This window comes from Euprymna scolopes, chromosome 20, assembly GCF_053919585.1.
Source record: "Euprymna scolopes isolate OS-2025 chromosome 20, ASM5391958v1, whole genome shotgun sequence".
NCBI classification, from domain to species: Eukaryota; Metazoa; Mollusca; class Cephalopoda; order Sepiida; family Sepiolidae; genus Euprymna; species Euprymna scolopes.
The window spans coordinates 11,512,189-11,534,027 of NC_136501.1; the positions used below are offsets into that span (position 1 = coordinate 11,512,189).

The window sequence follows — 21,839 nt, forward strand, 5'->3', positions numbered from 1 at the left end:
GTTCTGTGTTATAGGAGGAAATATGGGGAGTTGATGGCCTTCGTTGTATAGGGTAGAATTAGCTGCAAAGTTCTTGGCAAATAGTTTGGCCTTGTCTGATGCTGACGAGACGACCTCTGGTCCATTGATAATGGTTGGGATAGAACGCACACTTCTGTTCAGGATCCTATTTGTTATTTGCCAAAACTGGTGGGAACCAAGCCGCTGATCAGCTACTTTGGATTTAATAGACTGGGCATATAGCTCTCTTGCATTTCTTATTACTCTTTTACAGTGGTTGCTGGCGTTCCTGAAAGCAGCTTTAGTCTCAGTGCATCCATTACGTTGGTATTATGGAAAAAGTGGTTTCTGTGTGCGATAGCAGCAGCACATTCTGGGGAGAACCATGGCTGGCTGTTAGGTTTTTGTTGGAATTTTTTAGATGGTATGAATCAGTCTGTGCCTACAATTAACCATTCGGTCAGGTCTGATACTATAGAGGACAACTCCTTTTTAAACATGGAATGCAGAGGTAGATCAGATATGAATGTACGGAAGCTATCCCAGTCAGTCATAGAGTATCTGTATACAGTACGGTCTGGGGACTTATTACATTTCATTTTTATCTTAACTGATACGACGGAGTGGTCGAGGGATCCTAGACGAGAATGAACGGAACATGAGTATAGCTCAGGGGAAGTTGAGAGAAAAAGGTCTAGGAGGCTTGCATATTGACTGGTAGTATCGGGCACACGGGTGGGTTTGCGAACAATCTGAGTGAGGTCATAAACAATGGCAAAATCATGACAAAACCTCCCCCTCATCGTCTGTCTTATTTGAGTGGGTCAGCCATTCCACGTTATGGACGTTGAAGTCACCACAGATGTGGATGTTAGCCGAAGGATGTGCAGACAAGATCAGGTCTATTTTCTCAGATATACTCTTAAAGATAGTAACTCTGCTGATTTAAAGGCATCTGATTAATTTTATTTAAAAACATTTTCTCTTAAGTGGTGCATATTCCATTCATTAAATTATTTTCCCAAAAGTTTCTTATAGGAAATCAAGAGAAAAGACAAAATGGCGGTTGTGGGAGGTGGGGGGTGAAACAAATGAGAGAAAAAAACTAAAACTAAAAAAGACTCTGCGGTATTACCAGTCTGATGAAGTTAAATTTTAATATAAAAATTTATTTTTCTAATTTTTCTGTTTTAGCCGAAAAAAGGTTTATAAATGGGTTAAATTGTTTAAAAGCCAGAATATTCAAAGTGAATGCAAGCAAAATTTTGCTGAAAAGTGTTTGGAAAAGAGATTCCTAGTTTTGTAACAAAAATCGAATTTTTGACAAAAAAATGAAAGGAAAAAACAAAAATACATTCATCTTAGTATAAAAATAATCTTCAAAATGTTTGCATTTTATCAATTCCAATATATAGATTTTTTTCCATGTGAAGCACCAAGTCTTACTTAACTGTGTTGCTAAGTTTAGCAGGCACCAATACCTGTAGGAATCCTGTTGAGATTTATTGGTAGAAATTCAATAAATCAGGTTATTAAATGCAACTATTACTTCACTAATTGACCCTATTTGAGTGGGAGTCGTATTTCTTTGAAGATTTTATTTTTCAAATAAAATAATTTAAATTGGATTTTTTTTTTTGGACTACTATTCTCATCTTGGTTGTTTTAGTCACAATATTCTAACCAATATAACACCCGGTTTTCTTCAAGTGCATCTTTTTAAATTCGGACCCTCTGTATGATTAACAACCAGTTTTAAGCAGCAGTCTTTTGAAATGTTTATTTTTCAATTATTACGAAGAATAACACAGATTAACACTTCTGCCCAGTTACGGCTGATGGAGATTAAATATGGTTCAGTCCAAAATTTTGTCCAGGTTTCCAAATTCAGCTAGAAGATGCACCTAAGGAAAGTTGTGATTCTCTACAGATTCCCTGACTTTGACTCAATAAGGTTGGAGGTAACATCAGCCGAAATAGTGTGAAAAAAAAAAAAAAAAAAAAATCAGATGAGAATAGTAATCCAACAAAGTCCAAAGTATCAATCCTCATCTCAAATTCCAAAACAAATTTAAATTCATTCTTTAGACATACTAAAATACCATAAAACAAACAATTTATTAAAAGATAAATATTCAGATTAATATGCAAACATATTTGAGACAAAAATTAATTTCTTCAAGTGCTTCAAAATGTGGTTGTAGACAATAATATATGTGTTCAGTTTAATGAGTTAATCTTATTAAAATTATTAATGTTAATTAATATTAAAACATAACAGTTACAAATAAAAATGAATTATATCAGTTAATAACACCAAATTAACTTAAAAAATGGTTGAGGATAACAAAGCAAAAAGTTAAATATGATTTTCTCAATCCTAACTAATTAACACACCTAGAATAATAAAATATACTTTTGTCTGGGAAACCAAACCATTTGAAGCGAGTGAAAAGAGATTCTCCTTAATGTCCCATTAATAGAAGTCCGTGTGGCCTGTGTTCTTACCTTCAAATATACATGGTGAAGTTCTGGGTAGATGACTGTATTTGTTGTCATTTTTAAGTTGATTAGGATCACAGGCAGTGTTCATGTCTAGGACAGATACAGGAGAAGCAAGTGATCAAACGTGAGGAGCAGCAGATGACAAAATGGCATTGTCAAATGAAAAGATAGGGGAGGAGGAGTAAGAGAGATGACCAGTTTAGCAGTCCCTTAGATTCCAATGCAAAAATTGCATTCAGTTTTAAATGAAAACACAAACCTTATGACTTTTATAGAAATACAAACCTATTCATAAATGTATTGAATACTTTAAGTTTTTAAGGCTTAAGTAGGAGGGTCATTCAATAAATAAGTTTTTGGGGAAAAAAATAGCAAAATATATTTTTTTCCTGCACAACTAGACTGTGTATGGTTTGGAATTAGTTTATAGTTCAAATTATTTTAATCTTTCAGAAATAAGTTGGGGGGGGGGGGCATTCAAAATAGTGTCAAAGTGCTTCATGTTTGAATAAAGTTCTGTAAATTCTACAATTTGCATTTATCAAAAATTTGATGGCAAAAGATGTATGGAGAAGCTTGTTTTAGCCAAAACAATGTTTACAAACGGGCTAATGTTTAAAAATCAGAATAGCATTCAAGGTGAAGGCAGGCCAGGTAGGTCCACAATTACAAACACACCTGAAATGATGGGTTTAGTACATGTGTTCATTTTAATTAGTAGAGTTACACTAGGACATTTCCGGGGGGGGGGGGATGTCTGTGGAAATAGTACACAATCTTGACTTTAGGTATCATTGTTTCAAAAAAATCTGAAAGGCACTCTTAGGAAATGGCTAAAACTCAATTCAAAGATGTCTATGTTGAAGGAATACGAAAGTTTAAAGAAAACGAACACATTCTAAAAAACGGTTATTATATTGAAAAATCATAATTGTTTTTCTTGCTTGAAATAAATAATTTTATTGCAAAATTCACCATATTTATTAAATGACACTCATACATTTAAAAATACAAAGTAAATTTGGTCTTGACACAAACTTATAAGAATTTATAATTGGTATATCTTAGACAAAGTAAAATTTTTAAGAATTCGATAATGTTCGTTTTAAATTACATGTTTAAGAGCTTTTGTATGCATCATTCCAGAATTTGGGGGAAAGGGGGTAAAAATAATTAAATGGAACGAAGAAGCATGTTTAAAAGAAATATAAAATTAGCGGTTCTTTTATGCATTTCAAAATTAAATTTCAAATCATTTTATGATAAGCCATTGTTACTTATTATTTTCTTTCTGCGATTATTTTCATTTGTCCATTTTGGGATTATTTAATGCCAAAAACCGTGTAAACAGTTCAAGGAATAAAATTTAACATTTTACCCAAGTTTATATCTTTCTTAAGTGTATTAGTGTATGAACGACAAAAATAGATTCAGTAAGAACTCGGCACAGCAGATTTCAATAATTACAGTAATTACACTCCCTAAAATTAGGAAATAAAAAATGAAATTTTTGGACAAAATTTTTGGATTGAAGAATTGTTTTTCTTTGGACTATTGGTTGTATAAACATTGCTATTTTTTTTAAATTTCAACCAATGTGCTCTTCAGCCTTCTTCAGGTGTATTGGTAATTTCAGTGATGTTTTTCACACATTTAAAAGATTAGCATTGATTATTAACGTTTCTTATGTATTATGAACTTATGAATTTGAGATTTAATTGTTCGCAAATATAAAAAAAATCAAATGCATACGATTGCAACACGTAAGAAACACAAATAGTCAAAATCATATTTTAACTCCTTCAAATGTCTTATTCTCAAGCATGGTTCCATCAATTATTAATGTTTTATTAAATAAATGAACACTTTACTTTTTAAAGGAGTTTTAAGAACATGTTATGTTCCACACGAGTATGTCGGACGTTAATAAATTTACATAGAAACATCAGATTTAAATATGGAAGAAATATCAGCGTACACACATTTTTATAAAATGCTGTTGAAACTCAGAATTATTGTACAATTACAAAATGATTTTTTATTTAGACAATTTTTAGCCTCAAATGTTAAAGAAATGTTGACTTTATGAATCAGCAATAAGTGCAAGCAACAAATCTTGGTAAAAGTTGATATAATTTTAGATGAAGCCGATTCTCAGGACTCCATGATGATAGACCAAGGTTGAACCCTATGATATGCATACAAATTCTTCATCAATGTTCGTCTCTGAGGTGAATGAATGAGAGAGAAAACGCTCTTTGTTTTGGAGAATTAAGTAATAGGAAAAAAAAAAAATTATCAATGGTTACGCTTGGGTGACATGAGAGATTGTACTGCTCAAAGAAAGCAATAGCAGTATACAATTTCCCTCAAGCTCAATTGCATTAGAAAGGTATTTTAACATGAGATGCATAGAAAAAGAATAGAGAGATAAAAGTCTAATTCATTTATAAGAACTTTTTTTTTATAAAGTCGTTTTATCTTATGATCCTTATAAAGTCAACATTTTACAAAGATTGACATGGTACCGTTTCATCAAAAAGAAACTTCAAAGGAATGCAAAAAAAACAAAACAAAACAAAAAAAATCCAATGCTGGTATCTATGATATCACGTGTAACCAACTTTGCTATGGGTATTATCTTAAATATGGAAAAAACATTACTGCAAATGAAAAATACACCTGAATATTTATTATAGATTTAATAGATACAAAAATAATTTGGTAAACAATTGAAGATGATTATTTTCTGTTAAAACTGATGGTTTTACTATAAGAAAACTGCCATTGACAAGTTTCATTTACAAACAATGCCTCGATTATGTGTGAAGAGGACATATGCATATGTAAAGAAGATATGCATATCTAAAGGATATATGTATATCTAAAGGATATATGTATATCTAAAGAATATATGTAAAGGAGAAAAAGCTGTAAGAAAAATATTTGCCAATGTCCCTTATATAAATATCAAAAATATTCTAGAAGTTCCCATAAAGCAAATGAAATCTCATACAAAACAGGAAGGAGTTGACCAAACTGGTGCAGATGCAAACCAGCCGTCTCCATGATGGCAATGACCATTGTTGGAGTCAAACTCAGAAAAGATGAGGAAATATTTGAAAAAAAAAAAAAAAAAAAAAAAAATGAAATTTCACTGCAGAAATAATCCTTTCTGAAAACATCCTTAAATTTAGCAAGAAGAAAATCTAAGTTTTTTCTTTTTTTTTTTTTATGAATTAAAAAATTACATTGTTATATTTGTCCTTTTCAAGACAAATAAAATTAGATAGGATTCAAAATTTTAAAACACAAAGAAAAATGAAAAAGAAAATTGTGCAAAAAGAAAACCAAAGCAAAACATGATAAAAAAGTTTGGAGAAAAAACAGTAAGGAAAAGGTAACAAAACATATGGCAAAACAAAAGGCCAAAAAAGGAACAGATAGAAAAAAAGAAAAGGAAAAAGGACAAACAGAAAATAGGAAAAAACAATAGGAAAAAAAATAGGAAAAAAAAAATAGGGAAAAAAAAATAGGAAAAAAAAAAATAGGAAAAAAAAAATAGGAAAAAAAAAAATAGGAAAAAAAAAAATAGGAAAAAAAAAAATAGGAAAAAAAAAAATAGGAAAAAAAAAAATAGGAAAAAAAAAAATAGGAAAAAAAAAAATAGGAAAAAAAAAAATAGGAAAAAAAAAATAGGAAAAAAAAAATAGGAAAAAAAAAATAGGAAAAAAAAAATAGGAAAAAAAAAAAATAGGAAAAAAAAATAGGAAAAAAAAAATAGGAAAAAAAAAATAGGAAAAAAAAAATAGGAAAAAAAAATAGGAAAAAAAAAATAGGAAAAAAAAAATAGGAAAAAAAAATAGGAAAAAAAAATAGGAAAAAAAAATAGGAAAGAAAAAATAGGAAAGAAAAAAAAATAGGAAAGAAAAAAAAATAGGAAAGAAAAAAAAATAGGAAAGAAAAAAAAAATAGGAAAGAAAAAAAAATAGGAAAGAACAAAATAGGAAAGAAAAAAAAATAGGAAAGAAAAAAAAATAGGAAAGAAAAAAATAGGAAAAAATAGGAAAAAAGGAAAAAATAGGGGAAAAATAGGAAAAAATAAGAAAAAGGAGAAAAAAAAGAAAAAATATGAAAAAGGAAAAATAGAAAAAGGAAAGAGAAAAAATAAAAAGAAAAAAGAAAAGAAAAAAAAAGAAAAAAAAGAAAAAGAAAAAAAAGAAAAAAAGAAAAGAAAAAAAAGAAAAGAAAAAAAGAAAAGAAAAAAAGAAAAGAAAAAAAAGAAAAAAAAAAAAGAAAAAAGAAAAGAAAAAACATGAAAGAATGGTAAATGAAAATATATAAAAAAAAATAAAAAATAACTTAATATTAACTTTCAGAGAATCTTAAAATATGTTGCTTGGAACTATTTAAAAAAATAAATAAAAATAATTTATTTACCCAATTTGATCCAATCGTGAGTGACTATATTTCCTATAGATTAATCTTTTTACAAATTCATTTGTTCTTATAATGCAGCTATGCTTGTTTGAAAAAGAAGCTGACATGTTGATTTTATTCCAACAGGCAATAAAATATACAGTAGAACCCCGGGATACGGTGAGCCTAGGGATACATTTTTTTCAGGTTATGATATGGAATACAATGTTTTTCTGGCCCCTGATTACAATATTATTTATAATGTTCCTATTTACAATGCCTCCCCACAGGACAGAGTTAGACACCAGGGTCGTTTTTTAATGTGGAGAAAAGGAACAAAAATAAAAATTGTCTCAGTCGTGAAGGATTTCTCCTCCACTGACAGAACAAGAAATTGAAGTGTAGATCTGAAGAACAGATACTACACTTTGATCTGGATCCGAAATTTGATTATATACATGTGTATTATATATTGCACTGTATTTTGTTACTAATTTTTAATGCTGTATCCCGGGGTTCTACTGTATATATTATTAAACAACTTTTTGTAAAAAAAAAAAAAAAAAAAAAAAAAAAAAAAAAAAAAAAAAAAAAAAAAAAAAAGACAAAACAAAAACAATTGAATATAAATGTTTTAGGCGATAAGGTGTTTTGAAACAGTACCAAGCCAAATTTTTTAGGATTCCTTCAAAATTCATATTAACCAATAAAAATCTTATATTATTTTTACATTTAAATGTTTGAAAAAATTAAATATCCTGCAAAAACTAGTCAATACAAACCATTTCAATTGCCATGCATACAAAAGATTAATCAGTATTTCTTTTCCCAGGATGATTCAAAAAGTCAATACGAGGAATGTTAGTTATCAAATGAGAAACTAAATGCATTATTTAAAATTTATATTGCTCTTACGTAAACAAATGATACACATAGATTTTGACTGGCCTTTTCTCTTGAATGGAATTTCAGACTTTTTGGGTTTAATGCAAAAACAATATCTATTTTCATTTTCCTACCTACTCATAATAAGGGTTGGATGTAAGACCAAGTTTAATGAGGGGTCTGGCCTCATGGGCATTTAACTCAGAGGATCAATCTTGCCAGTTCCATCAGTAATTGGGAGGATGGCTGATGATTTGTTAGAACTGGAGATATGAGAGTACATACGTTGCTATTTTACATATAGATGGATTCAAACTTTCCTCCCAAAATGAGCATAGCAGATCTAAAAGGATTTAAGATTTGTATTGCAGAGTCAATAGTCTGTGGTGGAATCCGATCAATCAGGCATCTGCCTTATTTTGATCAAAGTTCGGCGCATCAATTAAATGAATTTCGTTTCTTAAATAACACATTCTATTTTGATCATCTCATCAGTTCTACCCAAATTTTTATATGCAAAAATGTACGAGACTAAATGTTTATCATATATAGTTATATGTGTGTGTGTGTGTGTGTGTGTATACATATATTTGCACACCATTAAATTTATAAAATATGTATTTGAATAGAAACTTCTAGAATTTTGATTTTAAGGAAAATTTGATATTTCACTGTTGAAAGTCTTTGAAACCTGCAGATATGCAATGATCATATTGCTTTAGAAGTTAAAAGTTGCAAGTCTACAGTTGAAACAAAACATATTCACTCCGCTTATGGATATTATCCGAATAAAATTATGTACAAAAATTGTTTACAAAATTCAGAAATGCAAATTTGGCCTTTAAAAGATGAAGACCAATTAGAATGCGCAGTTTTTTTTTTTATATTTGAAGAATTTCTTGTGAAATCGTATAAAGAAAATGCTGCAGCATCAGTTGAAAAATTGATAACTGAACTTTCCTTAAATCATACAACAGTTTATTGCCAACTTCAACAATTTTGAAAAGTTCCTAAGCTCGAAAAATGGGTGCCCAGTGAATTTGTATCCAGATCACAAGTCATCATTTATGGCTGCCTTCAGAAAAATCACTATCCAAATATTCAAGGAGTTACCCATGAAACAAACGAAAGAAATTTATGGGCTGACCTAATATTATTATTGTTGCTTTGAATAATCATTGAAGATCATTTTCCAGGAGTTTCATACGAAAATAACTTCTTTTAAGTATGAAAATGATGTTCATCAATTTCAGTATAATTATACGACGGGTTCTGAAAAAATGAAAATGGTAGCAAACATTGTAAGCTCTCTAACATGTGCATTTACGTACCTAAATCAGTTGCATGCACAATTTCCTAAATAGCAAAAATGGCAGCAAGATCAGCAACTAGCAATATTAGACTAAGCATCAATTCTAGTATATGAATATATTAACATGCAACAGGTGTCAAGTGGTACAGGAATCTGCAACAACTTTCAAGTTCACAAATGAAATACACTTTAGAAAAAAGATAATTCAAGTTTTGTACATAAATACAAAAATAAAACATCAATACTAATTTATAAATATATAAACTACTTTGAAAAATACAAATATATATATTTATACTTTTCATATGATAATATATATATACGAGTTAAATCTAAAACTAAAAAATTTATTTCAATGTTTCGTTCAACAAGTAGCAAAAGATGAGATGTTCCCTTTCCTATTTTACTCATACAATCTGATTTATTCTTTTGTTAGTTTTAAACAAACTACTATAAACTTATATTATTGCATAAGTTTTTTTATTTGCTGCAGTATTTATTCAATAGTGTTCAATACATGAATAAAGCTGAATGGTATAATAAAAATAGACATAGAGAAACATTTTTATGTTTCTAAATTTTTTAGATAAAGATGGATAATTTAAGTTATTCAGACTATTTTCCTTGTCTTCAATATTATTTGAACATTTCAGTTGATGTAACCTACCTTCTTCAGAACTCTAGAATCTTTGTCAAACTCAGGAATCTATATGGAATATCAAACTGCGCCTTTTATTTAATCCATGGAAGTAGCATACTCTTGTTCCATCCAACATCTGAGTAGAAGTCTTAAGTAATTCGCAATTGTATTACTAGTACTGTCTGCACTGAGGACTGAATCTTAAACCTCCACAATGTCACTTAGTATTTATGGACAATCATAGAATGAATTTCGGGAAATTCAAGCTTATTCTTGTTTCTAAATTTGCATATTATATATATATATATATATATATATATATATATTTATTTTAGAGGTGTACAGATTAATTGGCAGGTAATCAGTAATTGGCTAATTTGCCAATTAACTGGCCAATTAATTACTTTTCTCTTTCCTATTAAATTTAAACCATTTCATTGCCAAGTGACTCATCAGACAGCTTTGACACATTAACATAACTGCTAATTTAACTTAATATTTGTTAAGTGTCTGACCACTATTATGGCTTTTTGCCTTTATTAAATAAAATTAAAAAATACAAAGTACAATTTCCAATTCTTAAGTGAATATAATTAATCTTTTCAGTATTTAAAGTTGAATACTTTTGCATTGTAGTGTACTTTGGTGTTCTACTGAAGGTTTGTAGTTGCCATCACTTGTTCCTGGAATGTTTGTCCCCGAACATTCGTTGTGCTTCCTTTTCTCATCTGCAACTTTTGCTGTTTTTGGAGGACCCTTTCTAAGATGGTTTAACATTAGTCATTGTAAAAGCTTTTGCCGATTTGCCACCTTTTGATGTGATGGTTTGACACAACTTGCAGGTAACTGTAATCTTATTCTTGGAATCGATATCAAACTGGTTCCATAATGGTTGAACGTTGTTATCAATATTTAGTTTATTTTTTACGTATTTAAATTACTTGTGTCTGATATCTAATTAGTAATTTATCTAAATAAAATGAACATTATCTAAATCAGAAAAATAAATATATATAATGGTAGCAAGAGTCCAAAATGAGGAACGAGAGTATGACTAATGAAGAATGCTTTATTTTTGGTTTGCAAACTGTTGCAATTTAGTGTATAATTCCTCAACATGAAAACTGAAAGATGAAGTAATAATTTTCTTTGACAAATGATTTAAAGTAAAAAATAATATTAATTCGATAGGAAGAGAGGAGGAAAATTTTCCATATGCTTATCTATTTGCCTCAAATTCAGTGCAGTTGTAAAAGTGTACATGTTAACAGTGCATCATGCTTGTTATCTGATAATATGATGTAAATGATGGATGTCTCTTTGATGCATTTTCGCTGGCAAGCAAAAAAAAGGGAGTTGAATTGTCTTTGTTTATAATATAATTATTATCATTTATGACAACAAAATTTGCTGATAATCGGCATTAGAAAACTGATTAATCGGTAATTGGCCAATTTGCTACACAGAGGCTAAAAAACAAATAAAAAATGATCCTGAAGGTCAAATACCCTATATATCAAGTTTCAAGTCTTGAGACCAAATGTTTAGAGAGGAGTTTGGTAAAGATGTTTTGCAGACACACATTCATATATATATATATATATATATATATAAACAAACATCAGTGTGCTAGAATGTTTTCATCGTAAATTCTACACAATTATGCAGAATGTAGAAACTATGTATAAAATGAACTAAGCATAATAGTTAAATTAAACCAATCATCTAATAAGAAATCATAAAAAATAATTAAAGCCGGTTTTTCAAAGGAATATGAAAATTAGTTAATCTTCATGTAGTTGCTTGCATATCCATGACTGAGTATATTAAGTTTGTTTTAAAAAATTTTAAATAGAAAAAGTAAGCTTTTAATATCAACGTCAGAAAACTCAACTTTATAGATATTAGTTTGTAGATCTCAAATCGAAAAACTATACCAAAATTGGGAAAAATAATGAAACACTAGATGATGTGATTTAAAGTTAGTTTCACTAGGTTTAACCTTGAAATTACTAGTCAGTTCCAGGAGAACGCAAAGGATCAGAAGATGAGGACATGAGCTCATCTGTGATAGAACCTACCAATGGAAGAAACACCAATTATAAGCTGAAATCTCAAGTAATCTTGCTCCCTTCCTAGAAACTATATCACTGATTGAGGACAAAATCTGCATCTAAGAATACCTGGATATATCATAAGTGAGAATTTAAGGTCAAATTTCATCAAATAAAAAAATTGGAAAATCTGAAAGCTAAGTACGTAAGACTCCATGATCACCATTCACCAATAAGAGCCATTGTTAACAAAGTAAGCAGTAGCTAACTTTTTCTGAGGAATCAATGCCTAAACAAAGGTCTCAAGTTCCTCACAACGATCAAGTAGATTTCATACTTAGATATGATAGCTCCAATAGAAGAGGCAGCCTTGAATAAATCCAAAGCATAAGGAGATAAGCTAAGTGAGACAAGTATTTGAGTATTTGAAAATTGAAAGCATCCAAATCTCTTAAAAGAAAAAGTATTGGCCACTATACAGTATTGATGATATAATATTGCCAGCAACAAAGACAATGCTACAATATTAATGGATAGAGCTTAATATTCAAAGAAATTGGCAGATTTAATAGGATCTGGTGGCTACTATAAAGTAAAAAAGAATCACCTTGAAAATAGAAAGCCATCATAGATTCTCAGTAAGAACAATGACCTAATACCACCTGCAAAATATATAGACAACTAATATAGCATTTCCACAAACTAACACACCTATATAGTTTTTCTACGATTCACAAAAATCGTATTCAATTAAGGCCCAATGTCAGCACCCAAGATTCAGCATGCTATCCATTAAGCGGATTCCTGCTAATATAATCATCCCAATAATTTCCATCATATGTGTGGAAAAACAATGCTCCATTCATTTCAATCAGATAGTGAATTTAGATGTAATAAATCTTAACGAAAGTAGCTACTGACAAAATTGTGGTATGGGACACGTTGACTTCAGATACTTCACTAGTGCAAGAATACACTTGCATTTTAATTGATAATCTAATGGAGATGTTGACGCTTTGTAGAAACCACATACTTTGTGAATCTGATATATACCGGCAGGAAAGAGATCTAGCGATGGGATCACTGGCAAAATTGGCAAATATATACATAGAATACTTTGAGGAATTAGTGTTAGGATCAACACTGTGGCTACGATTTATGGATGACACATTCATACTCTGATCTTATCAGGAAGATATTAGAACATTATTGGAGCATGTAAACCTTAACTGTCCATCTACAAGGTTGAACGATAAAATTGTTGCATTGCAAAAGACGATAGGATTCCATTTACGTTTGATGAAAACTGTTTTTTTTTTTTTGTTGCAGACCATTTACTAGTTGGCCAATTGTGTACAAATTCCAAGAGCGATAAGAGCCTTCTATCATGTCTGAAAGTGAGATCATGTAATGAGCAAGATCGGAGATGTGCCACTGTATAACTCCTGCTCTCTCCCGATTCAAGTTATGACAGCAGGACCATTGCCAGCACCCTCAAAATGTAAATCCTGATGGTTCAATGCTTGAGGGCACAGCTTAATGAAGTTTCCGGCCACAATTATGGTTTTTGGTGCGGTTTCAAGTGAGGGCCATTTTAGGCTATCTTACATCTCTGAAGTCAGCTTGAAAGTCAACACCAAAGTGTACCTGGATGTGCTGCAGAGTCTGGTGATCCCCTGGTGCAATCAGGTGGCTACTGGCAGGCCATGGGTATGGCAGCAGAACTCTGCGTCAGCACACAAGTCCAAAAGGACCCAGGCCAGCTTTAGAACCCTTCTCTCACTGCCCCCCCCCCCACCCGACCCGAACCTGCTGGACTACTTTGTTGTCATACGTCAAAAACATCACCAACATGATCTTCCACAACACCAAAGCCAGCCTGTTTGCCACCATCTGCCGAGTATTCGCTGAGCTCCCACCAGCGCTTGTGAAAAAGGCATACTCCCAGTTCCAGACCCATATCAAGGCGGTGATTGAGGCTGAAGACGACTACATTGATTAGATATCAGCTCTACTACATAATCAAGCTACTTGAATTGATTTTTTTTCAATAAAAGTTTTAAAGTAAAGCTTTAGTGTTGTTTTCTTTAGGGTGACAATTTATCGTTCTACACTGTATACAAATTTCCTTCTTAGATATGTGGATAACTTCCACTGATCAAGGGTTTAGGTCATGTGCGTATATCAAAAGCCAACTTTGATCATTCATCTAAATTTGAACTTCTATCATCTATATTATGTGAAAAAAGAAATTGTTTATTATCTAAATATTGAACAAAGGCAATATGTAATAACAGCAATACATATCAGGAGATGAACAATTTAAGAGGAACTTTCCACCAAAACAACTATCTAGAGAGCATGACATTAGTTTGAACCAAACACCAAAGGACACTACCCAAAAATCAACCACAGTTCGTATACCATACAAGAAGGGCATGTCAGAAAAAATTTACAGAATATGTAATCCATACGGCATCAGAACAATATTCAGAAAGATTCAATTCTCCAAAAGTATCTTGTGCAAGTCAGTTCTCTATGGAAAATCCTTACAAAGAACTGTGTGTGAGATGCCATTAAATGTGCAAAAATATACAAACATGAGACATATCGCCTACTAAAAGTAAGGTTAGAACATTGGAAAGCAGTAACATGTGAATATATTGTCAGGTATGATGGACCACATATGGATGCAAAAGGGAAATATTCTACTCTTATGAGACAAAGTAAAAATTATAGACAAGAACGACGCAGTGCAAGACAAAGCAGCGCGCATTATTTTGCAGTGATAACCTAAGTAGAACTAGTATAGAATTTACAATATGGGAACCATTAATTATAAATAATAGATAAGATAAGGATTACATATCAATATAGTAATAAGTAGTGATCTATATTGATAAGTAATAAGACTGCACAAATAAAAACAAAAATAGATTTAAGGCTTCCAAAATTCATACTATCTGCAACTATTGATAAAGTACTAAGTTAAATTCAGTTCTAAGTGACACTCTTCTATGAATATATTAATACTATAGAGTGTGTTATTTTCTGTGTCACACTTACATTAGGGTCGTTTAATTGTATGTACTTCCATTTCTTGTCATAAATTATTTTGTCAAGAATTCTTTATAAGTTTTGTGTTTCGGTTTCGATTATGACTGAAGGAACTCAAGTTATATATATATATATATATATATATATATATATATATATATATATATATATATGTGCATATATTATTTTCATAAGTTTTTATTTCTGTTTCGATTCAACCTAATGCACCCAAGTCATATGGATATATTTTTTTTATTTTTGAAATCACAACTTTATAACATAAAAATCGATAGAACATTAACTCTATAATAATAGATATGAAACCTCCAAGAATTAAAATATCATATTTAAGCGTATTTTACGACTGAGCTTTGCCGGGCGTCCTTTCTAGCTTAGATAAATACTTTTGCAGTTTTAACAAAAAAGCTACAATAATAGCAGAGCATCTCCATTTACACTGAACATCTACAGAATGCCAATATCGATATATTACATATGAATGAGTCCCCTGTGGGATTTTCACAGGTCTCGCTAGTTAATATTACAATTGCGAATTACTTTTACCTAGTCATGGCTGACAGAATGAGAGCAAGCTACCTCTATGGATTAAATGAAGGGTTCCGTTCCAAATTCCATACAGATTCACTGATTTCAACATGATTTACCTAAAGAAGGTTGATGGTTATATTAGCCAAAACGTTGTGATAATAACAAGATGAGAACAGTAATCTAAGCAATACAAATTTTTTCCATAATTATAACACCGTAGCTCTCTCACACACACACACACACACAATCACAGTCAAAGAAAGAAGTTCTAAGATGTTTGCCCACCTTTGGGCCCTTAAGTATGACACATCCAAACTCAGAATTCAAAATTCGAATTTAGGATTTCTTGTCATAATACTGCAGTTCCTCCACACTATGGCTATCACAGTGGTTGCATTGATTAGAATCTTAGATCTTGAAAATCAATGGTGACTAGAGTTCAAGTCGTGCAACACGTTATATATTGCCGCACCAATAATTATTAATGAAGATGAAACATGTATGAGGATATAATACCATTTCATGTACACACATAATATTATAAGGTGATAGAATATATCAGGTCTAAATTTTCAGTATTTACTTCAACAATGCTCAGTATGCGAGTAAAGTTTAGTAAAGTATGAAAATATATTCATGGCAATTAAGTTACGCAGACATGTCTGCATTTAATTCCTTCAGAGAATTGTCAGATGAAATGCAGATATTTCGTTTGAGTAACAAAAAAAAATCTGTTTATAAACATTGCCACTTTTTATTTTAATGCCGATATTATCACTTATTTATATTACTGAGATGATTTGTGCTGTTTATATAATAAACGTTTCAGTCATATTCTCTGGCTTTCTTCAGGTACTTTTTTTTTTGTAGTCAATAGGAATTTCATACCAAAACTCATTTAATCAACTTAACAATCAAAATAAATAAAGTTTCAAAACTTTTAAACATCTCATTTAAAAAATAGTCAGGCGCAGATGTTAATTATATTGCTATCAATGTGCGTAGAAGCAGATTCTTAATGTATTGAGCTTCAATTAAAATATACATTATTTAATTTAATTTCTAAGTTATCTCCCTTTAATGATGTCAGAAACAGACTTACTCCATTGATTGAGATTGTCAGGCTGATTTCCTCATCTTGGTTGTTATTGTCACAATGTTTCGGTCGTTTTGCCCTCCGGCCTTTGTCAGGTGTTTTGTATTGAACTGGAGAACCGTTTGTTAGGAGTCTCAAACCCAACCCTTTATTATTATTATTACGGGGGTACCGTGTTCGGACTCCAGCTAGGCTTTGGGACATAGTTGCTGATTCTGTTTTGAATGTTACTTTTTCACTGCCTTTGTTCAGGATTGAACTCAGCACCTTTGGGTAACTAAACTTTGATACAACGTCTAGGACCACTTAAATCAATTATATTTAACCACACACACGAGAACTTGAATATCTACTAGACACTGTCCTTGAGTGTTTAAGGCCTTGATAAGCTGGTATGAGGATACTTTTTACTACAAGTAAACCCTGACTTAATATCAAAAATCTGTATGGCTAACCCATACTGGCTTTTACGAAATGGTGCACCTTCTCCAAGTGACGTTAGCTCAAGTAACAGCACGAAGCTAGTTACTCCACCAGACTAGATGAATTCTTGTTCTGGAATCAACTAAGACTAAGAAACCACCAGAAAAATATACTATAACATTTAAATGGTTGATTGGTGAGAGGAAAATTATGCTCTCACCTTAACTCAGTGTCTTTAAAGTAAAGGAGAACTTCAATGGAATATTCAAATATTTATGTATCTCATGTAGAAATCAAGTGTTAGCACCAGAAAGTGAGCCTCTTGATTTCTGAGAACTTCGACTGAAGTAAAATTAAACAAAAGCATATTAAATGATATATATATATATATATATACACACATACATATACACACACACATGGTAATTAAGCTACATTTCATCTCCCATAGGGAATCATCAGGCTAAAAATGCAAGGCATTAATGTTACTGAATACTATAATTTTTGATTTTCCTCTATTAAGCCATGGTCATAAAACCATTAGTAAGAGACAGACGCTTCTAAGCTAATTAGGGAATGCATAAAACTTAGGAACAGCATGATAATTAGCCAATACTGAACTCTGAAAATGTGACAGTGATACATGTTCATTCACACAATCAGAATGTGAAAGGAGATTGCTGGCACCTGAGCAAACAATACTGTGATTATGCAAAGGGTCTAATGTGAATGTACATCGTCACAGAATTGGCCTGGTCAGCTGCAGCACAAGACAGTATTTAAGCATTGCAGTTGGGCAAGAACCATGAAATAATCTATAGACAACAGAAGCAACTGTTATATTCCAGCAAGTAGACAGCAGATCTAATTCAAGCAGATCATATACTCCAGGGGTCACGACAGGGAATATGTATATATGTGATAGCACGATGCTGTAGACGCTCAAGAGAACCAGAGAACATCTTGCCAATTCCAGCGAACACTAGAAACCTGTATTCGAAGTGGGGACGAATCATTGCCTTGTAAAGCCTAGTCAACAAATGCAATTCATGAAGAATTTGGTAAAACAAGATACGCAACATGCAAAGCTCCTTATTAACGCTATTGGATATAGTCAGCGTCAAATTGGAGATTGCTAGATATTATTACTCCCAGACAGTTATGACATTTTGAGAATGGCACAAATGTGTGTTGAAACCAAACTCCATGAACAGGAGATATCTAGAACAATAGCACAACTATGTGACGTTTAGTTTAACTAACCAGATTCATTGTTATTCTCTTCCACAGAGAAAGATTTTACTTATACGTGACAAAAGGAAAACAGTATATCAGCTTTATCAGAAAATCAAAGCTTGCTTAAAAAAAAAAAAAAAAAATGTGTGTGTGCAAGAGATTAAAAAAATAATGTAAAAAAAAAAATCAATCTAGTTAATTATGAAATAGTTAATATATAAGTTGATTAAAAAATGCATAATTTATAATTTGATTAAAAAACAAAACTAGTCTGTTAATTTGACATGAAATGAACATTTTAGATTTTGATTTCAATATTACATTGCATAAAGTGACTATTTAAGGCTTGATTTACATAAAACAACAAAAACTGGTTTAATAGTCAAAGAAAAATAGCTTTTCATTTTCTCTTTTTTTCAAATCATACCTTTTGGTAATGAGGGTGATGTTTTTGACACTAAATTATCCAGGTTGACCAATGAAGCATTTTCTCCAAGAAAATCTTTGGGGGTTTTCTTTTTTACTTGATCTTGTTCTGGTAAATTTTTCCCAACACCGGACATGAGCCAAGGATCTGAACTTGAATTGCCTGTAGAGTAATCAAATGAAAATAATCATTAAACCATCAAAACATTTCATACAAGCAGTAACCCCAATGATGTATCAAGTAGTTTTAATGAAAGCTGAAAATTGTTTCTATTGGTATTATCTTCGCTTGGTCCACATATCTGCAGTGTGAACATCTATTCAACAAATACTTTTACAGTCGACACATTGGTGGACACTAAATATACAAACATAAAACAGTCTAGTGCATGGCAATAACAATATGGAATTGAACTAATATCTACATGGTATGAAATTATAAAAACAAAATATAAACAGTTGTAACAAATATAGTTTGTTTATTAAGGCTCAATAAAATTTTTAAAATATCAGATTTATTTAATTTGTTAATGCAGTCACAACCCTACTGCATGACTTAATTTCATCTGCCAATAAGCTTTTTAATTAGCAATACTAGAAAACATACCATGGACAAGGCACACAATGCTACTTAATCTAACAACCATCATCTTTAAATCAGTAATTAATAGACTTCTCTTACTTCCATCAAAATAAAACCTATATAACTGAATTCACAATAAGTTTTTTTTAAACTAGCCTGCGTGCCTGGCGTTGCCCGGATGTTTGGAGGTGTGTGTTGAGCAAAAATAAAGTGGTAGTAGACAGACAGGATCGAACCTGTACTCTGAAGGAGGAAAAGAACGTGACAAAAAAAAAAAAAAAAAAAAAAAAAAAAAAATAGAAAATGACGTCTTTGCCGTTGCATCCATCAAAAAACTGGAAGTAGCAAAGGTTTAAATTAAGGCTATCAATCAAAAAGAGAGGATGACTTTCAAAATTATTGGCGAAAAAAGCAACTCCTTGTAGAAAAGTATGCAATTGAGGGTGAAGAAATTAATGTTGTGGGCCAATTTTTCGATATTTGTCGTCTGAAGGGTCGAGCTTCAAAACAATACTGATCCCGTGAAAATCCGCTGCCTCTGTCGAAAGTTTTAGGCAAACATACATATATACATTTAAACAGATAGGTTAGATTTATATTATAGATGGTAGGTTAATATTTTTGCTAGGATTTACACATCCCAAAAAATCACAATTTAGATCTGACTATTAACAATGAAACATGTTGACATAGCATGCCTGCTAGCAGTAGATGATTTTTCTCAGCTAGGTGGTTGCAGCGTGTTCATATAAACACTATATATGCAAGTTCTACCAATCAATGACATTTCATATTTTTTAGCCAATCGGAGAAAAGTATTGTCTTTATTACAGAATTTGAACAAAACATCTTTCCAGTCGAAAGTAAAAGCATCTCAAAGTTGGGGCTTTGTATAAGAAAATTTAAGGTAGAAATTTTGTTCAAACCGTATTTAATAGTTGATATATTCATTTCTTTTGTCATAAAATTTAAAGAGAACTCGTTAAAAACTTTTTATGTAATCATTGATAGAAATGGTAGCGAGCACTGGATTAAGACTTACTTAAAAAAAAAAAAAAAAAAAAAAAAAATGATCTAAACTGAGTTTTCTTTTTCAGTTCAAAACGGAAAGGATTTTATGAGCATATAACATTAAAAATCTAATTGCAGGATGGAAAGAAATGATAGAAAAGAATGACTACATTAATACATCTGATATTTTTTATTTTTTTATTGAGTCCTTAAAAAAAAAAAAAAAAAAAAAAAAAAGACGCAAAGTTATGTAAAATAAACATGCAGGGTGAATAATTTAAGATGTAATTGCAAATAAAATATTAAAAAAAGAGAAAAAATAATATATCTCATAACTTACCACTACCTTCACCGGCACCAACAGTGCGTCCGCGGTCAACCAAAGGATCAAATCCATCTAAAACCTCTGTCTTGTCCTCTACATTTAGTACTGGAGAAGTTGTATTACGATTGCTCAACATGTCAAAGGCCTCATCAATGTTATGGTGTGTCACCCCGTTACTGGTGGCTGCTGGGGCAGCAGGTGACATTTGAGGAGCAAAGGCATCAGGTACGGGGGTTGTTGTCACGGCAGGTGCTGCATTAGAACCCCAAGGACTCTGCGGTGTGGCAGACTGCGGTTGTGAACCTGTGTTGATAACATTCCAAGGATCTAACTGATGAGAACCTGACAAATTTCCACTTGACAAAATTAACAACACACATACAAATGCATAACCAGCACAACAACAAAAGAAGCAGGGAATAACCACAACAATCATCACATATTTCATATAACAGGAGGAAGATAAAAAACAAAATCTGACAGACGATGATGGATGCAGTTGAGTAAAAATTCAACAATTAAGATTCAAGTGGACCATAGCAATATAAACATTTAAATCATCAATCTATATACATTAAGTTTACAGGGTTTATGTAGTGTGCAAAGCATCATGTGGAAATATTTTTCGTATGCTGGTAAAGTGGGTATAATGATTTAAAACTCAAAATCTTTGAATACAACATTCGTTACTAACAACTGAACTATTCTAAATAAAATTTAGTTATGATTAGGAATCATGAACATACAATTTGCCCCTATTGACCCTGTACTTTCTTCAAAATAGACACTTCAACAAATTCAATGGCAAATTTTACTGGTGTTCTTTGAACTGCATTCTTTTGTTTTCATTTTGTGAGTTGCTGATGTGAATGGAATTTTAATGACCTTTTAAATAGTAAAAAGTTAATCTACGTCAATGGAGCCATAATACCTCTCTGAAATAGGTAACAGTTTCTAAATAAATAATTTGTCTGCGCATATAAATTTAGCATTTTGTAGCAAGGTTTTATTGGAAGGATTATGTGTTATACTCTATATGCTTAAACGTTTTTGTATATCTACCAGGTCTTTGACAACTATGCAGATGGCACAACTGTCTATGGTAGCACCTCAAAGAACACTGAAGATTTCTTAGAACTTGTTTCTTTTAACACATCTGAAACCAAGCTTCTTTCAACACCAACGTGCAGATCCTTGTTTTATTCCAGTCAAAATGAACATCTCACTTGTTGAGGAAGCTCTATTTTCAAAATAATTTCTGTGGAATAACTTTTACCCAACAGTCCTAAAATAGAAGACATATTTTCAATCTGTTATA

General features: G+C 31.2%; 1 protein-coding gene across 12 annotated transcripts in view; it reads right to left on the reverse strand.

Moving 5' to 3' along the window:
• Positions 1-21,839, reverse strand: part of LOC145241322 (epsin-2-like) — a 138,132-nt gene that overhangs the window by 12,562 nt on the left and 103,731 nt on the right. For 3 of the 12 annotated variants that reach the window (XM_080104146.1, XM_080104142.1, XM_080104141.1), the window contains 3 exons: positions 20,537-20,824; positions 18,604-18,765; positions 2,509-2,595 (listed from right to left, as the gene is read on the reverse strand). In XM_080104146.1, the coding sequence (XP_079960272.1) occupies positions 2,509-2,595; positions 18,604-18,765; positions 20,537-20,824 (537 nt within the window). Of the gene's footprint in view, positions 1-2,508; positions 2,596-18,603; positions 18,766-20,536; positions 20,864-21,839 lie in introns of all 12 variants that reach the window. The other 9 variants (XM_080104143.1, XM_080104140.1, XM_080104139.1 and 6 more) reach the window with 4 other exon arrangements.